This window comes from Pipistrellus hanaki (genome assembly GCF_964339955.1).
Source record: "Pipistrellus hanaki genome assembly, chromosome: 3".
In the NCBI taxonomy this organism is placed as follows: Eukaryota; Metazoa; Chordata; class Mammalia; order Chiroptera; family Vespertilionidae; genus Pipistrellus; species Pipistrellus hanaki.
Window position 1 is genome coordinate 33,601,721 of NC_140505.1, and position 22,325 is coordinate 33,624,045.

At 37.5% G+C, this 22,325-nt stretch overlaps 1 protein-coding gene across 1 annotated transcript in view; it reads right to left on the minus strand.

Annotated features, from left to right (window-relative positions):
- Window positions 1–2,225: 2,225 nt before the first annotated feature.
- The window catches only part of ERCC5 (ERCC excision repair 5, endonuclease), a 29,995-nt gene continuing 9,895 nt past the window's right edge, over window positions 2,226–22,325 (minus strand). Inside the window, exons 7-15 of the mRNA XM_084880260.1 lie at window positions 20,312–20,519; window positions 18,906–20,003; window positions 15,390–15,637; window positions 14,921–15,040; window positions 14,301–14,514; window positions 11,946–12,090; window positions 6,472–6,674; window positions 5,095–5,177; window positions 2,226–3,806 (exon numbers count right to left, since the gene is read on the minus strand). Of these exons, the coding sequence (XP_084736386.1) occupies window positions 3,231–3,806; window positions 5,095–5,177; window positions 6,472–6,674; window positions 11,946–12,090; window positions 14,301–14,514; window positions 14,921–15,040; window positions 15,390–15,637; window positions 18,906–20,003; window positions 20,312–20,519 (2,895 nt within the window). The 3' untranslated portion in view covers window positions 2,226–3,230. The remainder of the gene's footprint in view (window positions 3,807–5,094; window positions 5,178–6,471; window positions 6,675–11,945; window positions 12,091–14,300; window positions 14,515–14,920; window positions 15,041–15,389; window positions 15,638–18,905; window positions 20,004–20,311; window positions 20,520–22,325) is intronic.

Sequence of the window (22,325 nt, forward strand, 5' to 3'; positions counted from 1 at the left end):
GAGGACAAGGAAGGATGCCAGAAGAGTTTAAGGCAATCACACAAAACTGGGAAGACAAAGAATAGTGTTTGAAGCTGGCAAGGCAGCCAAATATTGAGAATCCAAGACCCCAGAAAAGAAAGTCTGACATGATACTCAAGATATTTTGCTCAGTAAGATAGACTATTAGAGCAAGAGGCTAATTTTCTAGGCATAAGGTGAGTAAAAGCAAAGCAAAACTCAAAAGAATAGAAACACATGACTGTCAGTTGGGAACTCTCAAAAATTACTTTTTAGGAAATGGAGGGTAAGGGGAGGGGTGTGGACTAGAACAGCGTTTTTCAACCGCTGTTCGGCGGCACACTAGTGTGCCGCGAGATGTTGCCTGGTGTGCCGTAGGTGCAGACAAGACAAGAATTTTATAATTTTTCACTATTTTGTTTACTTAATATTTCATAATAAAGTAATTATAAAATACTTTCTTTGTGTTTATTTGATTCCTATTCAAGAGAATTACTTTATATATAGTCAATATAGGCACAGAGTTAAATTTTTTAACATTTTCTAATGGTGGTGTGCCTCGTGATTTTTTTCATGAAACAAGTGTGCCTTTGCCCAAAAAAGGTTGAAAAACACTGGACTAGAAGATGTAAGCAACACAATAGCTATCCTGTGTGAAAGACTGCAAACCAGACTTGATTGACTCAGTTCATATTTGAATGAGGTGATCTTACCCTCTGCTGCCTGCCAGAATGCCTTCTGGAATCCTCTCTAGAGGAAGATTTAGGCAATCCACAAGTTTCAATAAACAATGTCCAGCATTCAGACAAAATTAGTCATAACCAAAAAGAGACAATAGAAACCCAGATACTGTTGTTTGATAAAGACTTCAATGTAATGGTTATTAAAATGTTTAAAAATTGATGACAAGCCAAAACTGGTTTGGCTCAGTGTATAGAGCGTCGGCCTGCAGACTGAAAGGTCCCAGGTTTGATTCCAGTCAAGGGCATGTACCTTGGTTGCGGGCACATCCCCAGTAGGGGGTGTGCAAGAGGCAGCTGATTGATGTCTCTCTCTCATCAATGTTTCTAAGTCTCTATTCCTCTCTCTTCCTCTCTGTAAAAAATCAATAAAATATATTTTTTAAAAAGATTCAATCTTTATTAAAAAATAAAAATTAAAAAATAAAAATTGATGACAAGAATTACACCAGAGAACTGGATTCTATAAAAAAATGAGTCAAATAGAACTGAAAATATAAGAAATATAATGCTCAATAGATGCAAATGCAGAGAAAGCTAATTAAATATTAATGAGCTAAAAGATAATTTTGAAAAAAACTGTATACAATGGTAATCATCCTAAGTTATAGGTATACCAACTTGCTTTGAATAATGATAAATCTGGTTTGCTGATGTTTTCTTTAAATAGGCTATTTTATAAGTAAAACAGCACCTTGGATTTCAAATCAGATTTTGATTCAGGGTACAATGTTTTCATATCAGATGGGTGAATTTGGTAAAGCTGGTTAACATCTCTACGAGATTCTTCCACCCTCCTGGCATGGCTCAGTGGTTGAGCTTAGCCTTCATACCAGCTATTACAGGGCAAGACAAATGTAAATTAATCAAAGGCAAAAAAATTAATTTCTTTAGCAGAATGACTATTATCCTACCTACAAACACACATGTGGAAAACTCCCGATTATAAGTAGTTTTGAGAAATGAGAAAAACATAGTCAATTTGCCACTCACCCCCAAAACTGTTCTGCTTCAAATACCTTGAGAGAAAAGAAGCATTAAGACAAGTTTATTTGTATGGAAGTTACTGGTGACTTGACTGACAGAAGCAGAAGACACATTTCAAATTAGAAAGGAATAAATAGTGAGCAAAGAAAAACAACAGCTGTAGTCCAAATATTTGGGGAGTGGGCTGAAAAGTAAATATAAGTGAAAGCCTATAAAAAGCACCCAGGGGTCACTCAGAAATTGTAGAAAGGTATTTATTTGAATTTAGTTTCCATTGTTGAAGATTCTCAAGTATTTAGACTTAGGAAGGAAATAAGGAAAGATGGACATACTAAAATGCCAGAAAAGGTATAGGAATCACAAACTTACCTTGGCTGGGCCACTCTGTTAATAATAATCAACCTCTAGAACCCACCACCTACCCCTGTTCAATTACAGGCCTGAAGCCCCACTCCTGCCCGGCCACCTTCACATAGAAGTCAGCTTGGAACTGAAGAACTTTATTTAAATATATTTTATTGATTTTGTACAGAGAGGAAGGGAGAGAGATACAGAGTTAGAAACATCGATGAGAGAGTCATCGATCAGCTGCCTCTTGCACACCCCCTACTAGGGATATGCCCGCAACCAAGGTACATGCCCTTGACGGGAATCGAACCCGGGACCCTTCAGTCCCCAAGCCGATGCTCTATCCATTTAGCCAAACCGGTTTCAGCGGAACTGAAGAACTTTAAAAGGAGAACATCACGATACAGAGGTTACCATACAAGTAATGCTCACAGGTGGAATCATGCACCCCCATTAACGTCTCCTAATCACAGCAGATATACTCCTCAAATATGCTGTGGCAGTGAAGGTCCGTCTGCTATTCTTTGGGGACCCTGAGGGAAATGGGAAGCAGTGGGGGGGATAAGAGTTACACTGTGAACTATAGTTACACTGTGAACTATAGTGTAACTGCCACTGCTGTGCAACAAGAAATCAGGATACTTCTCATCTAGGTTGGAAAGTCAGAGGGATGTTTATCAAGAGCAATATAAATCCTTTTTTTCTAATATTGTCAGAAAGCATCAGGCATTGTACAATAACAAATATAAACAAAGCCTGCAAGTACAAGGAAATACTCAATGAGGTAAAAAAAAAAAAAACCTAGAAAAACGTAACGCATTGAAAAATAATTGTGTCAAGTTAAGTGTCCATATTTTTATTTTTTTAATTTTTTTAGAGGTAGTTGAAAGAAGGGAAAGAGACTGAAACATCATTGTACATCAATTGGTTGCCTCCCCCACACACTCCAACCGGGGGCCAGGAGTTGAGCCTGCAACGAAGGTATATGCCCTTGACTGAAGTTGAACCCCGGACCCTTCAATCCCCAGGCCGATGCTCTGTCCACGAAGCCCAACCAGCTTTAGGGCAAGCGTCCATATTTTTTAAATACAAAGGCTGTGCAGATACATTTAATTTTATTATTCCCTCACAAGAACAGAGAATACTAGTACACGTTTAAACTAGGTTTTTCTTTCTCCTTCTTGTGCTTCCCAGTTTCCTCTTTTTCTTCCCAAACACAGATCTGGCAGTCACCATGACTGGTTTTGTTTTCTCTCCGTCATCTTCACTAGAGCTGCTTGTAGTGGCACCTTCGTCCCTTACTGGATCAGGTTTCACTGTGTTCTGCAAATCTGAAGAGCTGATTTTTGCTTCTCCAGCTGCTTTTCCCTGCTGCATGTTCATTAAAGGTAAACACTCTTCGTCCTCGCTTGAGGAAGCATCAGATGACTGCGAGATGTAGGCTTCCTCCAAAAACCCACCACATTTACTTTCTCCTTCAGCATCTGAGAGCCTCGTTCTTTTCAGACTTGACGACTCTTTCCATGTATTTGCTAGGCTTCTCTTCTGGGTCTTACCTTTTGCCTTATCAGGGGACTCAAATTCTTTCTCCATGGCAACAGAATCTGCTTCTTCTCTTTCTTTTCTCAGCATACACGTCACAGCTCTGCTAAGTCTCTGGCTCTTAATACCCTTAGCATCTTGTTTCTCTTGTTGAGCTACTCTAAAGAAAGAATCAATGCGGAGCTGGGTCTAAAAATAAGATAAAATAAAAATAAATCAGACAAATAAGTAAAGTTTCTAATGCATATCTGAGAGTTCCACCGTGATCACTAGCATTGATACGTTACGCGCCCAGCCTGTTTTGTCTTCGGGATGGAAAGTATAATGTCAGTCATCGGTGACTGACAGGGCACTTATGTGTTAAATGACTCTTCAGAGAATTTTTTTTTATTATTTTTTTTTATTAATCAACCTCTCAAAAGCCAGTTTTCTCCCAAATTTACTAACAGTAAATTTTACTTTCTAGATCGTATTTAATGCAGTATGTGTATCACCTCTATCAATTAATTCCTCTGTCTACATGTTAAATGAGAAATCCCTTCCAAGGCACTCAAAGTTAAATATTTTACAATAAAGCCAAATATATCTTCTTCTTATGCAGGAACAAAATTTCACGGGATCTAAATTTTACTATTTCCTTCTTTTGAAAATATTATTATCACACAAAACTTTTAGGAGGCAAAATCACAGTATTATATATTAAAAGGCATAAAACATATATGCCTTTTGATCAGCATGATCAAAATGTCAACGTGATCAGAATGTCACATTTAGGAATACATTCTTCAAAAATAGTTACATTTGGGAAAGTTATGCCTAATGTGTACATCACAACATTCTAAAAAACTGACAATTAAAGGTCCACTAAGTGAACTGAACCAATGAAGTTAAATCTCTGATAAAATGTAATCTGGTCATTAAAAATTATAAAAATGATGCAAGTCATAGAAAAAAAGTACATTAATAGGTGGGGGCTTAGATATATGTATAATAAATATATGTAGGAAAAAGAGGAAATTTAAAAAAAAAACTAAATGTTAACATCTCTATTAGAAAATGTATATAATAAGTAATTTTAATTCTTTACTTTTTAATTTTGGAGCTATAAACTTATAACTTCTACAATGGAAGGAGAAAAACATTACCAAAAAAGTTATCTTAAACTAGAGAGTAGTAATCAGTCACTAAGCCAACTAGCCTTTTTGTCTGCTGACGAACAATGCTTCCTGTACAGAAAGTAATCAAACAATTGGTTTTTGGAAATGTTGTCTAGGTTTTATGTTTATTTTTTTCAAAATTAACTGATCCTAATGGGAAAAGATTTAACTTTATGGTGACACTAGAAAATGAAGGTAAAGTCCAATTTTTCTTTTACTGTTTCCTTCTGTTCTCATTTAATCATTTAAAAAATGTATGTTACAGCCCTGAAATAAAAGAATACTCTTTATCCTGAACATGGGAAAAGAGACATGATTACCTGCTGGTCATTCAGTTGTTTTAATACCGGAAACAGAGACTCATCTGTCTTTGTCCTGTTCCAGCCAAAATACCGCTGACAAAATATGCGGGCAGTTAAGACTTATACACATTTCTGAAAACACTTAAATAAATAATATATAAAAAGGTCCAAAAACCCATCCTTGATTCCACTTTCCATATCTCCAAAGATCTTCATATTTATAAGATTAAAAATAGGAAAAGGAGTAACAAAACCAATTACTCCATAATCATTTGGCACTACATTCTTTTCAACCTCCAAGATAAAACATTCCAACTCTCATTTTAGAACATCAAACATTCGTGACTATGAAAAAACATGAACACAGAATAAATACAAGTTGCCACCCGGCTAGTGTGGCTCAATGGTTGAGTGTCGACCATGAGGTCATGGTTCGATTCTAGGTCAAGGCACATGCCTGGATTGGGCTAGATTCCCAATAAGGGGTGTGCAGGAGGCAACCAATCAATGATTCTCTCTCATCATTGATGCTTCTATTTCTCTCTCACTCCTCCCTTCCTCTCTGAAATCAATAAAAATATATTTAAAAACAAAAATCAAAAACAAGTTACAGATACACCTATTTCTTTTAAAGAAAAAAAATTGTAGTTAGATTAATTCTATTGCAAACTTTAAAACATCTAACCAAATAATTATTTAAATATGCAGAAAGGAACATCAGTAATAAAAATAAAAAAACTAATTCTCTTTCCATTCTTTCAGCATACTTATGTTGTTAAATCTATGAATTCTATCACTACTTATTTCAAATAAAGATCCTCTTTAACACTAAGGATATTTTCACAATAGCTAAAATGTGGAAACTACCCAAGTGTCCAAATGTGGTATATCCATACAACAGAATATTATTCAGCCTTCAAAAGAAAGGAAATTCTAATACATGCTACAACATGGGTGAATCTTGAGGACATTGTGCTCAGTAAAATAAGCCAGTCACAAAAGACAAATCCTGTGTGATTCTACTTATATGCGGTACTTGAAATAGTCAAAATCATAGGCAGAATGTAGAATGGTAATGGGTAGGGACAGGCCTGAGGGAGTGGGGAGTTACTGTTTATTGAGTATAGAGTTTCGGTTGTAAAAGATGAAAACAGTTGAGATGGATGGCTATGATGGTTATACCACAATGTGAATGTTTTAATACCACTGAACTGTACACCTAAAATGGGTAAGAATATAAATTTTATATGCATTTTACCATAAAAAAAGAAAAAAAGGATCTAAAAGTAGTATCTTAGAAAATGAAATATTTAGAAATCTAAGTTCATGTTCTATAAGTTTTAAACCAAAGCACAAATTTGGCTCAATGTTCCTTTATGTTTTAAGTAAAAGGATATTCTCTAATTTTCTCAAGATCAGGTTTCCCCCACAGAAATGATCCCTTGGAGTCATCCACCACAGGTTTGAGGTAAGCATCTGCAACAGCTGGGTTAGGAAAGCCAGGTGTGAGTTGCAACTTCCGTAACTTTTTTTTCACTTTGGTGTCATAAGGATTAGGTCTTATCTTCTTATTTTTTTGAGCTTCATGCCACCATTCTCTATAAGGCAAAGGAACAAATCTTTATAAAGCAGTAAGACATGAACTAGAGATGAAGAGCTCAACTTAAAAGTTAGAATACAGAAACTCAATTCTGAACTTCAAAACAAACCCTATGACCTACAGAATACAAGTGTTATTATTTTTAGTGCTATTAACCACAATAAATAATGATGGTAAACACTGACTAAAGATTACTCTGTTTGGCACTGTGTTAACTGTTCTACATGCCCAATTATCACATAAGCACAGACCTATTATTGTCCTCACCTCACAGACAAGGAGAGTGAACTCAAAGAGAAGTCACCTACTCAAGATTTCACAGCTGGGGTTGATACAATCATACCTTGACAATCTCACACCAGAGCCCATACTCATAAAAAAGTCACAACTTTTTTGGGTCTCTTTCTCAGAGATAAAATGGAAGTAATATACCTTCCTGTATTTTTTACCTTGCATTAACTACAATAATGGACCCAAGAATATTTCATAAAATGTAAAAAATACCAAGAACATGTGACATTTTTAAAATGAAGGACATAATTCTACATATATTATAATTTCAATTTTGAAAAAAATGTGTAAAGTGGAGAAAGGGAGAAAAAATTAACAGAAATATTTAAGCAACATTATTTCACTACATGCTAGGCAATGCCAAAAGCAAGAATACAGCAGTCCATTTTCTTTTTTATATTTTATTCATTTTTCAGTTTTTCCATTATGAATATCAATATTATGGCAAGTTAAAGATAGTCACATATTCTTTGACTCCTCTCCCTTCAAGAAGTGGAACCCACATTCCCTCCCCTAGAGTCAGGTGGGCTCTGTGACTGAAGAAGTGACACTGTCCCAAGCCCTCAGCAACTACTTTCCATAACCCGTCAATTGGGTAATTTGCCTTGGAAGCAGCCAACATGCTCAAAGGAAGACCCAGCTTATAAAGACGTCCAGATAGAGAAGGTCCAAGTCCAACAGCCCAGTTATGCCTGAGCTCCTAGGCAACAGCATCACTGTCACCCATGTGTGTGAGTCATCTCAAGTGAATGCTCTAGTCCAGGTGAGCAATCCCTCACATACATGGAACAGAGATGACACACACAGACATGGCCGAACCAGTGAGGATTCATGACCAAAATTAATGACAGTTGCTGTTTGAAGGTGGTTTATAATGTGGCAACAGATAACCAGAAGAATTTATAGTTTTTTTTTTAATGGTATAAAAGTTAAAACATAAATATAACCTTTACCAGTCTATACATTCAATAGAACCTAAAAAACAAACAAACAAACAAATCTCACGTTCCACTGCTTCACACAGGTATTTCTATTAGCAACTCAGATTTATTGGCTTAGCCAGTTTCATTTAGCTAATGCAGGAGTGCCATCTAGTGCTAAAAAGGGTAACTACAGACTTTTATTGTAGGATCAAAATGCAAAAAGGAAAAAAATGCAAAAGGAAAAAAATATCTTTCTTTATCAGTTTTACATTATTGTCTCCAAGAGTGCACTGAGAAAGAAGATACCTATATATCTCCCTACTCTGTTTGAATTTCATCTCTGAAACAGTCATCATAATCGTTAGCTAGAAGGATCAGCACAACACAAAGTGAGCCCCTCAAACCAGACGGATCACCCCTCTTTCAAGCAAGGATCACCCCTCTTTCAAGCAAGAGAGCCAAGATTTAACAAAAGTTGGAAGATGGCATCTGACAATCAGCTTAGGTGTGGGGAACACAATAGGGAGTGACAGCCTCGGTGATAAAATTGGAATATTTGTGCCTTGTCCAAGTCAGTGTGGAACAGCTATTCTCCACCCCAGCTGTTTGGGGGCTCATTTGGGATTTGGGGCCAGTATTTTCAGAGCTCCTCTTCCTCCTAAAAAAGTTACAATTTTCTGTGAAATCTCCCCAAACTTAAATGTTGATAGTCAATTCAAATTAAAGAAGAGCACACAGTATAGGTCAAACCAAGAACACCCAGACTGAATTCAGCCTGCAGGCCCAGAAAAGCACCACTGTAATGAAGGAGTGACTCGCCAGAGTCTGGTTGGGAGAAGGGAAAACAGAAAAAAGTCAAAGCAACATTCTCAGTTCTACTGCTCTTCCACTGCTTCTCTTGCTCTTTCCCTCTTCATTCGTCCTAACCCTCCTGACCCAGGCACTGCACAGGCTGTCCTTATTTGTCAATGATGAGCTGAAAGACCAAAGGCAGAAACTGCTAAAGCTAACTGAAAATGTAGACCATTCAACTGGCAACAAACAAACAAAAACTGTTGAAAGAAAAGAAAAATGGCACAAACAGGCTAGCCACTAAATCACAGATGCAAATTGTCAATAAACATGAAAATAAATCTCTCTCACTAATAATTAGGACACCAAAATGAAAACTTGCATATCATTTTCACTTATCTTAAAATATTAATCAGATAAGAACCCAAATATAAAAATACTCAAGTCAGTATTGTGTATACTTCAAAAAATAACAATAACAATAGGCATTTGAATAAATAAATCATTACACTTCAAAAAACTACTATGGGGTCATTAAAAACAAAGATAGAAATCTATACACTGATGTATGCCTTGTTCTATCACCAAATGAGTTATGGGTAACATAAAAAATATATAGGATTCCTGTAAAAAAAAAAAAAATGACACACACTTACGTGAATATACATGTGTTTACATGTGAGTATACAGTTGACCCTTGACTCCCCAAAGATTTAACTCAATATATCGATACAAGAAGGACTGGTTCCAGGATCCTCCGTGGATATCAAAATCCATGGATGCCCAAGTCCCAATGCATAAAGTTGGCCCTCTGCATCTGCCAACTCCCAAACACAGACTGAAAATGCTATTTCAATCTACGGTTGGTTGAAACCTACTGTATAGTTATTGAAAAAGTCCACATATAAGTAGACCTATGCTGTCAAATCTGTGTTGTTCAAGAATCAAATTTATATATATTAAATGTATAAGTATACTATATAAAGACTGTAATGTTAACAGTAATCTTTTTAATACATGTTTTAAAGTTTTCCTATTATGTATTTACTAGAGGCCCAGCGCATGAAAATTCAAAGGGGTCTCTCAGCCCAGCCTGCACCCTCTCCAATCTGGGATCCCTCTCACAATCCGGGATGACTGGCTCCTAACCACTCGCCTACCTGCCTGCCTGATCACACCTAACCCCTCTGCCTGCCAGCCTTATCATCCCTACCTTGCCCTCCTGCTAGCCTATTGCTCCTACCCTGCCCCCCTCCGGCCTAATCGCCCCTATCTTGCCCCCCTGCCGGCCTACATGCCCCTACCTTGCCCCCCTGCAGGCCTGATCGTCCCTACCTTGCCCCCCTGCCATCCTGATCACCCCTAACTGCCTCTACTTCAAGCCCCCATCACTATGGCTTTGTCCAGAAGGAAGTTGGACATCTGGAAGATGGCTGGTTGACCTGGTCTAATTAGCATATTACCCTTTTATTAATATAGATTACACAGGATAGGATTGCTTAAATGGGGAGAAAAGCCTTTTTCAGCAGGAGATGCTCTTGGCAGACAAAAACACATAATCCCTATATCTGAACTAACAGACAGCCATATGCACTATATTGCCAAACAGTCATTAAAAAATTGAATCACTTTCTTACACCTTACACCAAACAGCTATTGCCCTTAAAACCCCTCCTTAGGTTCTGCCTTCGCAGTTCACCCAGAGTAGGCTCCGACTGGTCAGTTTCTATGCCAATCAGCGTCAAAAACTCTGCTTCCTAGGCAGCCATTGGCTCCTCGCAATTTACCCAGATTTGGTTCTGATTGGTCAGTTTCTATGCCAGTCAGCATCTCTTGTCCTATCTCCAGGCCTGATCATAGAGGCAGGACTGATCAGCAGCTGCCCCAGGCTGCTGGCGAGTGAGCTGAACTGCTTACCTCTGAGAGAGACAGGCTTGGTTGCTGACAAGGCCCAGAGAGAGAAGTAGGGTCTGATCATTCTGCTTCTCTCTCCGGGCCTCATCAGCAGCCACTGTTACTGCTGTTCAGACCGCCTCTCTCTCTCTCTCTCCAAGAGGTCAGCAGTTCAACCTGTTCGCCTGCTGCGCATGCAGCCTGGCATTCTGTCGAGCCTCCAGTTGTTTTGGATGTTATGACCCTGGCTCTTTATATATATAATTTGTATAAAAAAGTGATTTGTAGTTTTTCAAGTTATTTAAATATCATGACCTACATGCTAGCTAATAACTTACCTCCAGTATACATTTCCTCAACAATAAAATTTGAAAAGAGATAAAAATAAAAAAAAACCATAAAGAAAAATACGCTGGTGTGTGTGCTAAAACTGGAGGACAGAAACCATTAAAACAATTTTATATTTAAGTTTTAATTCTCAACACTGATTCTTCAGACCAGAATAACCCAGAATTTTTCAAACACAGGAGATACAACTGGATAGAACTCATTAAACCATCTGCTACCAAATAGTATTTCATGACAAACTGATGATTAGAATATGTCATCTCAATCTTATGAATATTCTAAAAGTCATTGAATTGTACACTTTAAAAGAGTGACATTTATGGTATGTGAATTATATTTCACAATTTAAAAAAAAATGTCACCAAGGGATAACCTTTTGAAAGAACTACTTTCACAGACATACTCATAACCACCACCATCTCAGAATCTCCAAAATTGAGAATGCTTCAAGTGAAGGACAACTCAAGGTTCTATGTGGAATGCACCTCACCGCTAAATACATCACAGTATACATGCAGTGAGAAAAAGGACAGCAGTGCCTAATATAAAGTTCCTGGCATTATATTTCCATTCCCATCTTTCACCTACCTCTTTCAGAACACTCAACAAACAGCAGTGCAAGTATGATTTGTTTCTCTGTCACAACCAAGAGCATGGCAACTGCTTGAGGGTATGGTCTATAATGATCCATCACTTAAGTCATCTTTTCTATCCCAGCCTAGCAGTGTCTAAATGAATATTTGAATGAATAAAGCAGCAATTTCTATATATCTAGGAAATCCCACAGGACTGGCTTTGTACCCCTGAATTAGGATAAGCCTGGACAACACTAAAAAAACAGGGTCTCTAATTTCATTGGAATTCTAGAACAGGGAAAACACACTTTAGCAATACCAACCAGCGCCTCCAATTTTCTTAATGAACAATGATTTATAACCATTCACGATGTAAATAATAGTTCTTTTTGTTAATCTGGGTATTTATATGAACATGTGGATTAAAGAAATTAAGAAAGAACTTACGAAAACTTTAGGAGAGGTTCCAAGCCATGTCCGGGGAATTCATTGAGAATTTCCATAGCTGTAACACAACCGACAGTTGGTATTCCTTCTGTATAATCACTTCCAAGCAAATAGGCCAAATTTATTAATTTGTTTCGGTCCAATCCTATGAGAGTAAATATTATTATATATTTTTATTAATTTTATTTTATAAACATTACACATAACATTTATACACATTTTATTATATGAACATTATATAATGAATTTTATTATATGAACAATTCTCATCCAACAGCCAAAGATATTTCTTATTTACTATTAGAAAATAGATTATTTTTTAATGGCCATCTAATTAAGAATTTTAAAGTTTCATCCATCCTCAGCTTTTAATACCATCTATTAAACACCATCTATACTCTGATCCACAAATTTTGCTATCCAACCTGGATTTCTCCTGTGACCCACAGTCACACATATTCAACTATCACCTTATATCACCAAATATCTCTATTTGGATATGTAATGGGCATACTGTGACAGACCCAAACCTGGATCTTCCTCTCTCTCTTGCTCCAACTGCTCCTTCCCCAGTTTCCCTCTCCTCATTAATGGCAAGTCTATTCTACCAACTGCTCAGGATGGGAAGTCATCCTTGACTATTCTCCTTCTCTCAAATTTCACACCCAATCCACTCACAAATCCTTTCTATAGCATGGCAAACGAGACTTAGTTTTTGGTCTCCTCCTTCCTCTCCAATATTAACTCTTGCCATTCTCCACACACACAGGCCTCTCTTTCTTCATTTGCTCAGGCTGTCACAACAAGTGACCAGACTGAGTGGTTTAAAATACAGGAATTTAGCTGAAACCGGTTTGGCTCAGAGGATAGAGTGTCAGCCTGAGAACTGAAGGGCCCCAGGTTCAATTCCGGTTGGGGGCATGTGCCTTGGTTGTGGGCCTGTCCCTAGTGTGGGGTGTGCAAGAGGCAGCTGATTGATGTTTCTCTATCATCGATGTTTCTAACTCTCTGTCCCTCTCCCTTCCTCTCTGTAAAAAATCATTACAATTTAAAAATAAAAAAATTAATTAAATACAGGAATTTATTTCCTCATAGTTTTGGAGGTTTTACATCTTAAATGAAGGTGTTGGCAGGGTTAGTTTCTTCTGAAGGCCTCTCTCCTTAACTTACAGATAGATGGCTGTCTTCCCCATACATCTTCACATAATCTTCCCTCTTTCCTCTATCTGCCAACCTTCTTTCCATATAAAGACACAAGCCAGATTGGAGTAGGCCCACACTAATGACCTCATTTAATAATTACCTCTTTAAACGCTATCTCCAAATACGGCCATATTCTGAGGCACTGGGGGTTAAGCAACTACAACATAAGAATTTTTAGGGAACATAATTCAATACATAACAACCTCTTGCTTCCACAGGACACACCAATCAAGCTTGCCTGAGGGCCTTTTCACATGCTAGTCTCCTTGTCTGACATGCTCATCTCCGAGATCTCTAAAATACAGCTGTTGCTTTCCTTTAGACCCCAGCCCAAAAGTTATCTATTAGTAAAGCCTTTCCCAACCACAACTCTACATAAAACAGTACATGCACTTCCTGTAACTCTCTCGTCTTTCACTTCTTTATATTTCTATATGGCATATACCATTGTGCAATTATGATTTGTTTTTTATCATTTGTTTCTATTAGACAGTTTTATTCCTGCTGTTTCCTCATTGCCAAAGACAGTGGTAGGCAAACTCATTAGTCAATAGAGCCAAATATCAACAGTACAACGACTTAAATTTCTTTTGAGATCTGAAAACCGACTTCTGCGCATAGCCCACGAAGTTTCGATCGCACTGTATGTGTGCACCTGCATGTGGTATTTTGTGGAAGAGCCACACTCAAGGGGCCAAAGAGCTGCATGTGGCTCACGAGCTGCAGTTTGCTGACCACTGGCCAAAAACAACTGGCACATACAAAACACTAAATATATAGTTGTTGGGTAAAAGGGAGAAAGACTTCCAGAAACACTAGTATAGGGCCATGAGGCTCATGAATCCAGCAGGAGAGACTCCCACCTGCCTTCTCTCATTACCTTTGATTGGTTCACTCTCAAGATCTCAGGTAACCAAAGCTTAAACAGGTCAGATGATTAAATTGCAGAAAATACTGAATCATACTAAAATTTTAATTTCTTAAACCTAATTTAAAAATCCTATTCCTCTAATAAGCAAAAGATCACTTACATGAAAATTGAACAGACCTATCATTTCTATTAATGCATCAAATCAGTTCCTTAGAAAGCAAAAACTACAATACAAATTCTAAAGGTAATTTCAGAAAAGTAATCATATTCTGAAGTCTTACCTAACTGATTGTGAAAGTCCACATATTGGTAATATTCTACAAACTTATTTTTATTAAAAAAGTTTTTATACACATGCCGTGCTCCAAACAGCCAAATATCACTATCATCAGTGATTGTTCCGGAAGTTTGATCAGTCAGGTCCAGAATGGCGCACTGAGCCTCTGCTTCCATGGGAGCCTCAATGTAGGGAATTCCAAACAGGCGAAGAAGTTCCTAAAGAGTTACAGAGGAACAATGACACTACTGAAATGCAGTACCTTCCTTGACCCAGAAATGGAAGAAGTGCTTACACATTTTATTTAATGCATTCCCTCAGGGAATCGCAATGAATAAAAATATCAATAGGTATTATTAAAAGAGGCCCAAGTTGGAGCCGAGCCGGCATGGCTCAGTGGTTGAGCATTGACCTATTAACCAGATCATGGTTTGATTCCAGTCAGGAGACATGCCCAGTTTACGGGCTCGATCCTCAGTGTGTGGCATGCAGGAGGTAGCCAAACAATGATTCTCTCTCATCATTGATGTTTCTATCTCTCTCTCTCTCTTTCTCTCTCCCTTCCTCTCTGAAAGCAAGAAAAATATTTTTTTTTAAAAAGGAGGGCCAAGTTGGTAAACCTACCTGGCTTTCCAAAAACATCTGTCCTGTAACAGTAGCAGCGATCCGTTCTTGCTGCTGTTTTTGAGCTTTCAATGAATTCTGTTGTGTTAAAAGGTTGTTCTCCAGAGTTTCCAGCTCCTCCTACAAAATAATTTCATTTGTGGATAACCATATAAGTAATCCAGTTCAATTCATTTGTTACAAAAGCCTGCACTTAATCTGATTGAAATTACAAATAAATTCTCCCCTTATGAAGATTTCTACTTGGATTTCTGAGCAAGTCTGTAATATCTGTAGTTCCCTCACTAAATCACAGCAAAAGTGGAGACTTTCCCAGGCAGTAACCTACATATAAAAGGAACCATCAGCAAGAACAAAAAAAATGCATGGAAATAGCTAATAAATATTTATCTAGTAACTCCTTAAAACTCAAAAGCTACTTAACATGGCTTCCTTAACAGTAAGTTAAAGTGTGGCATAACATTATTACCAAATTAATATCTTGCCATTCATTGAGCGAATCGTCTGCATCATTTTCAGTTTCTTCATGTGGCTCAATACCCAAGGGCTCACTTTCAGAGTTGTCTCTTAGGAGGTCCTCAGAGTCACCAGTGGCTTCTTCTTCCTCAGTTCCCATCAGTTCCTCTTCACCTTGTCCAGAGGAAGGTTTGGAAGCTTCTGCTAACTCAGTATGAGGTTCGTCATCACTAATTACACTCTGTACTTCAATGAAACTTCCTGTACCAAAATAATAAGGTCACTGTATCTACATGAAACATTAAAATTATCCTGAAATCATCAATGGCTTTCCAAAGTATTCTGAAAAATTGTTTACCCTAAAAAGAAAAGACCTAAATGTAATATAAAACAGGTGATAGTAGCATATTACTATTAAATAAATTTAATGATAGATGGCTGTAACTTCAAAATAAGCCTTTTCAATGGAAAAAACAAAAAAACAAAAACTGGCACTGTCTTTAATTAGGAACCAAGCTTTGAAATATTTGCATATTAACTTTATACAAATATATTCTTTAAATTAACTATTATTGTTTTAAAATTCAAAAAGAAGAATTACTGGGTATGTAAATAATCTTGGGAGGTTGTTAAAAGTGTTATGCAATTTCACTATGAACATAGTGAAAAGAGTTTTGGGGATAAAACAGGCAGGTTTAGGGAATTTTAGGAATAAATAAGATCCATGGAGGAGGAAGGCATAGGTGAGGGCTTAGAGCTGTCAGAAGAGATACATTCACAGAGAAGAAGAAAAAAAGAGGTGCCATTGAATAAGGGGAGAGAGAAAGACAACCATCACAGAAGATAGGGAAAAGCCACAGGGAATGGGGAGAAAGAGGAAACAAGCTTTCAGAGGATAGAGAAGTGCCCACATGTGGGAGAAAGAGGAAAACAGATTTTCACAGGAGAGAGAGAATTCTACCACTGAAGAGGGAGAGAAGGAGGGAGACACTATGTGGGGTTTGGGCTTTGAAGTAGATATTCTGCAAAAGAGTGACCAATTAGAAGGCAGTATGAAGAGACAAAGAATTGCACCTTTATAAACCTTAGCAAAAACAAGCTTGGTTGGTTACCCCCTTAGATCCCCTTCCTACGTGGGAGTCTATATTTTCTTCCAGTAAATTTCCACCCTTTTCATCTACCACCTTTTGTCTGTGGCTTCATTCTTCGAATCTATCTGGACAAGGACCCAGGAAAGAAATCACCCTGCATCCTGCTCAGGAAAACAACCCAACTCAATAGCAAAGAATAAAGCTATCACATAGTGGGGGGAAATCCTGGATAAGCACTCAAGAGAAACAGCTCTTTCCCTTCCACTTTCTTTTCCTCCTCTCTGGTCTTTTCTTTTAAAAGAACAGTGTGGAGTTTCCTCAAAAAACTGAAAATGGAACTCCCATTTGACCCAGTAATCCCACTTCTAGGAATATATCCCAAGAAACTAGAAACACCAATCAGAAAGGATATATGCACCCCTATGTTCATAGCAGCACAATCTACAATAGCCAGAATTTGGAAACAGCCTAGGTGCCCATCAGCAGATGATTGGATCCAAAAACTATGGTACATCTACACAATGGAATACTATGCTGCCATAAAAAAGAAGGAATTCTCATCATTTGCAGCAACCTGGATGGAATTGGAGAACATCATGCTGAGTGAAATAAGCCAATCAATGAAAAAGAAACACCACATGACCTCACTCATTTGTGGATGATAAAGAACATTATAAACTGATGAACGAAGAGACAGATATAGAGAAAGTAAAGCAACAGGCAGACTGTCAAATTACAGTGGGGAGAGGAGGAAGATCTGGGGGAGATAATAGATCAACCGAAGGACTTGCATACATGCATATAAGTACAACCAATGGACATAAAACTCTGGGGAGGGAGGGTATGTATGGGAAGGAGGGAGGGGGGCAAAAAAAAAATAATCAATAAAATATATTTTAAAAAATAATAATAAAATAAATAAATAAATAAAAGTATGGTGATTCTGCCGAAACCGGTTTGGCTCAATGGATAGAGCATCGGCTTGAGGACTGAAAGGTCCCAGGTTCGATTTCAGTCAAGGGCATGCACCTTGGTTGTGGGCACATCCCCAGTAGGGGGTGTGCAAGAGGCAGCTGATTGATGTTTCTCTCTCACTGATATTTCTCTCTATCCCTCTCTCTTCCCCTCTGTAAAAAATCAATAAAAATAAATAAATAAATAAACGAACAAATAAATAAATAAATAAAGTATGGTGATTCCCTTCCATCCCTTCAGGCAGAGTGGGCTGGGGTAGAGGGCATAATCAGGATGGGGGGGGCGGGGCTCTCGGGGCACGAGGCCTGGGATGAGGAGACAGCCTAAGCCTAGGAAGAGGCTAATGGGATCAGGAGATGGTTATAAATAAAGACAATAAGCAAATAAGTACCCATGTTGAAGATAATGGGAGCAAGGTTCTTCTCTGTTAGAGAAATTTCAAAGAAGGTGGAGACTAGAATGAAATCTGTGATGCTGGACTGGAAGTGCCAATATCAGTGTGAATTTATGGATTTTAATATATAGATAGGAATAAATTAGATGTATGCGTGCACATGTGTATAAACATATGTCCTGGCTCTGCTGCTAAAAGGGCCTGAAGCAATGATACTCCAATAACAAATATTGGGTTCTAAACACCATGCCATTACAAGGAACTAGGGCTCTTTGGCAAAATAGCTGATTTCAGGGAAGGGCAGGGAAAGTACAAGATAAACCTGCAATATCTTGGCAAGGAAATAAATGCTCAAAATAAAATGGGTAATTGTCAAAAGTCACAGGAGCCAACTTGAAGGGACAAACTAGACACTGGCCAAAGCTGAGACAATTAAAACAACAAAGTATGGTAGTACCATAACTTCTAGATAAAATAGGAGTCCATGAGTTTAGACTGATACAAAAAATAATAAATGGGAGAAGGAAAAGATCTTCCATATAGTAGGATGCCAACAATATATAAGAAACCCCCATTTGGCAGCCATGATAGCATAATTTATTCAGTTAAAAATCATCAATCGATGCTTTAAAAAAAAAAAAAAAAAATCAGTGAAGGTTTGTTTAGTAACACTCCTTTCTATAAAATATTTCCTCATTACAAAGGGAAAATACCATCATTAAAATGTCCAGCTACTGAGGTATTGGAATCAGAATGTTATATAATATTCTTTTGACTTTAAGTTTGTAATTAATTCAAAATAAAGTAAAAGAACTGAAAGGAAACTTTTTATCTTCTCCAATTTGGGTACTCCCTCCCTTTAAAAACAAATACAAAAAGAATAGATAAACAGGAAAGGTCAGGATTCCTTCACTAGCTGTGTGCTCTTGGGAGTCATTTCACCTTTCCAGGGCTCTAGGTCATCAAATGAACAGAGTGGCAACTGGACCACAATAAAAGATCTCTCAGTTCCCACAAATGTGAAGTACCACCATCCTTATCTCTAAAAGAGAACAGAATAAGCACCTACCATCAGATTCACTTTCCTCAGAGTTGCTTTCCATTGGTTCCACAGACTTTGGAGCTGAAATTAAACCCTGGCCTGAAGATTCCATTGTCTCACATTCTTGGATGGTTTTCAGGAAATTCTCATGCTCTTTAGCATTTTCTAAGTTACTTATTGCCTCTGATGGGATACTTAGTGTGTTACTTGTTTCTTGTAAACTGACAGTAGCAATAACTTTAGAAGCAGGCTTTTTTTCACATTCATCATCACTTGAAAGAACAGAAGAATCATATTTAACCTCAGATGGACCAAGATCTTGTTGTATCTCAAGCACTTTGGTGTATGTTTTATTCTCTGATACAGAACTTGGATTGACAGGAGGTGTTGATGTCAGTTCCCCTCTACTCGGAAGCCCAGGTGCATTCATGTGTATAACCACTGTGTTTTCCAAAGGAACTGAATCTTTCCTATCATTGACCACAGGCTCATCACTTGTCTGAAAGGCTTTGTTAACCTTCTGTCTAAATGACATTTGTTCTTTTGGAATGTCAGATTCACTGGCTTCACAAAAGACGGTACTTGACAAAGGGGCTGAGTCAGCAACCTCTTTTTCATTGTTAGTGCAGGTTCCACGCTCCTCTACAAAGCTCACACTGGTTGAAGGAGGCACTGTTGTCAACAGCATTCCTTTTCTCTCTCTTGTTTGAAGTCTTTCATCAGTTTCCTCATCAGAACTGCTCATAACTGTTTTTTTTGCTTCTGACCCTCCAGTCTGCACATCATTCCCAGCATGCACTTTCACGTCTTCATCATCATCCAGAGCTTTCTGAATAGCCAGGAGAGTCCGTGGTGATACGGAGCCCTCATCTCCAGCAGTAAAAGCATTCCTCTTATCGTGCTGCCTTTGATTCTCACTCTCCAGCTCCTCTTCAGAGCCACTTCCCAAGATGGCAGCTTGCATGGCCAGTACAGTTCTTGGAGAAGGAGGGGTTGCATCAGGCTCTTTCTCTGGCTTCAGTTTTTCACATGGAGATGACTTTATGTCAAAAGACATGTTGTGCATTTTGCTGGAAGATGGAAAAGACTCTGAATCCGTATCTGCAACTTTCTTAGCTTGTAGACCTTAAGAAAAAGTAAAACTATGTAGATTTACAGTATAATACTTCTAGTAACATGAGCAAGAGTATACTGATTCTCACAAATGGAGTTATACATTTTTATTTAATCATCAATTAAAGAGTTAACTCATTCATTAATATTAAAGTGGGTTGGCACAACCCATTAAAATAGGTAATTCACTAATAGCTTTACACAATTATTATTACATAAGTAGATTTCATTAATATTATCCAGGGGTGGCAGTTTATAGAGTTCAGAGACACAAAACATTGTTGGCTTTTAACTGTCAAATAAATGATGGTGCCCAATACCTTTTATCAAGATGTAATGTGAAGTATCTTCAGAGACCACTCTTCTTGACTCCACCTCTTTCAAAAAGCCCCCTTCCTCTTCATATTGCCTTTGGATTTGTCCTGAATGTTGCTGATTCATTTCCTTTTGGACATTTTCTATGTGTTGGTTGAGATAGTTTTTTTTAAGTAAGCCTTTGAGCTGGTATTGTGAAAAGTCATTGGACTCCTAAAGCAAACAAGTAAAAATGAATTTATATTAAATACAGATATTACCATACAGCCATCTCTTTCCCAAAGGTGAACAAAGAGCAGTTAAATGTTTTTTCATTGGTGGTATTTTCATATTATAAAAGTAAAATTTGAGTACTTAGGAAAAAACAATAACATAATCTTTAAAACAAAAAAATTGAGCAAAACAAAAGAAACCATGGCTACTGTTTATGATTTAATCACTCATTAAAAATACATGGCTTGAGCATGTGATGCATGCCAGGCACTGTGACATTTTTATTATAGATTAACAGATGAGACAACTTTCTAGAAATTAAGTAAATAGGCAAGTAAAGTGCCCAGCATAGTTCCTGGCCCACAAAAGATAAACAATAAAAAATAGCAACCAGTTATTAATAGTAAACATTTGCAAAGCATTTCCCGGGTAAGGCATTCTTCTAATTACCTTTATATATATTATCCCATTTTATTCTCAACCACTGATGAGACAAATGTCAATATCTCCAATCTAAAAATGAAAAAACTAAGACTTAAATAGGTTAAGTACCCTTCCTAGAAGCACATAGCTAGTCAGTGATAGGTCTGGGATCAAAAACAGATCTTTTGATTAACCCTTATCCTATATTAGAGGCCCGGTGCACAGATTGTATTTGCCCACTGTAGAGATGACACAACGACCCAACCTGGATCACTTAGAACTTCCCTTAGCTGTGAGAATTACTCATCCAATGAGCTGCTGCACTGTGCTACCCTTGTCTACAGAGCCCAGAGGCTGTGTGGTGGCAGAAAGGAAGGCAAGTGGAGCAAGTCATTAGGGACTGTCTCTTGCTCCTTTTCCCATTGTTGTTTACATAATCCAAATTCTATTTTCTCAAAGACCAGCCAAAGATCCTTTCACATGCATGAAATAAAATGCTTGATTGGTAGACTGAGCCTGGATTTTTCCCCTGAAATAAAAATAAATTTACTTCTGTGCTTTGCATATCATTTCTGTATACCTTGGCTATGGCCTGTGTTCACATTCTTCATGGAAAAACAGATTAAGGACAGAGCATTCCAGCCAGAGAAAATACCAAGGAGTGATGGGAAAAGAAGTCTCTCCTGCCTTTTTCATATTTTGTTATCAATTTAAAAAATGTTCAAAAGTCTGTAGAAAAAAGAATACCAAATCCATTCATTAGGAATAATAGTGCTGCAAAAATTTACATTCTGACCTACAATGAGTTAAAGAAGAACAATGTTAGAATTAATAGGTGGTAGCAGTAGAAAGAAAAACAAAATTCATTGACCAACTAAAGATAGTAAAAATTAATGGTTGTAGCATTATCAGGAGATTTGCTCAATAAAACCCAACTCCACACACCACCCCACTGGGGGTTTCTGTGGCTGTGGAGCCACTATCAAATGTTTTAATTTAAAGAATTTCTCACTAAATTCCCTATTACCAATGTCCAGAAAAAAAGGGGGAACATGGAGATACAACTGCATTTCCTGCCTTATAACAGAGGAAGAAGTACGTGGAATTTCCAGTTAGAACAAACTTTTCCAATATGATTAGGTTCTATATTACTCTTCAAATTCTACAATGAATATTATGGGTTAAAGTAACTTTTATGAACTAACCTAAGAATTGAATCACTTAAACATATAATGGGCACTGACAATGTGAAAGATACTGAGCTAGGTGTTGAAAATACAGAAGTGAGCAAGATAAGCATATTTGGGTGCTAAAAAGTATAGGAGAAAAATGAAAATACAAGCAGGAGACAAGATCTGTTCTTGGATGAAAATCAAAAAACCT